General features: G+C 45.9%; 1 protein-coding gene across 1 annotated transcript in view; it reads right to left on the bottom strand.

Annotated features, from left to right (window-relative positions):
* LOC119589233 overlaps nt 1-1,044 on the bottom strand; it is a gene marked incomplete in the record, with an annotated part of 23,897 nt that overhangs the window by 7,544 nt on the left and 15,309 nt on the right. The window contains 1 exon segment of the mRNA XM_037937835.1: nt 511-652. Within this exon segment, the coding sequence (XP_037793763.1) occupies nt 511-626 (116 nt within the window).

The raw sequence follows: 1,044 nt of genomic DNA, 5'->3' as shown, positions 1-1,044 counted from the left end.
CCTATAAGTCAATAGTGTTGTAGCGCAACCCAAGTGGCGCGTGGGTGTTGAGTTACCTGTGTAGCTTGATATCCTTATCCTTACCTGTAAACTTCTCCGCAATACGTCCGCGTCCCTTATACGAGCCCCTGAATCCCTTAGAAGTCCCTTACAACCCCTTATACGAGTCCTAAATGCTTAATAAATCTCTTACAGTTCCTTATACGAGCCCTTAATGCTTTAAAGGTACCCTTACAAAACCATTTTTACGGGACCTTAAATCCTTATACGTCCCTTAATCCCTTATACTTTCCTTATAATCCCTTATCCGAGCCTTTAACCCCCTTATACTTACAAGTTCTTATCCGACTCCTTAATCCCTCATATATATCTCCCTTACAATCCCTTATACGAGCCCTTAATCTTCTAAAAGTACTCTTACAAACACTCATACGTCCTTTTAATCCCTTATACCTCCCTTACCATCCCTTATCCCCCCTCCCCCCTTAAACCCCTTGCAAGAACCCTTACCTTTGCGGGGGCGTGACATGGGCGTGGCGTGGCTTAGGGAAGTAGGGTCGCGGAGACCAGAGGGGCGGGGCACGAAGCTGGCCGCAGACGGTCCGCTTGTCCATCCAAAAGTGCATCCTGGCGCCCCACGACGCCTCTCGTGCTGCGGGCGGGAAAGGGCGGCGTGGGCGGTTGCGGACTCACCGTTTTAGGATGTAGGTGCTATGTGCTTGCGTTTTAGGATCTAGGTGCTGTGTGCTTTTTTATTTTTAGGATCTTTGTGCTATGTGCTTGCGTTTTTAGGATCTAGGTGCTGTGTGATTTTTCTCTTTTTTACGTTTAGGTGCTTGTTTTTCCCTTTTGTTGATCTATCTGTGGTTTCTTCTTATTCTAGGACTTTGTGCTATGAGCTGAGGCGTTAGAGGACTATGGCTGTGAGGATGTTTTATGTATAGAGAATCTATGTGCTAGATGATATTTTATTAGTTGTGCTTTCTTTATTATAAAAGAGCCTCTCGGTCTGTAACCACCTCACTCTCTCCTCGTTTCCTAGTA

Source organism: Penaeus monodon, chromosome 25, assembly GCF_015228065.2.
Source record: "Penaeus monodon isolate SGIC_2016 chromosome 25, NSTDA_Pmon_1, whole genome shotgun sequence".
In the NCBI taxonomy this organism is placed as follows: domain Eukaryota; kingdom Metazoa; phylum Arthropoda; class Malacostraca; order Decapoda; family Penaeidae; genus Penaeus; species Penaeus monodon.
Note: the sequence above shows the minus strand (reverse complement) of the source record. Positions and strands in the feature narration are given on the sequence as shown.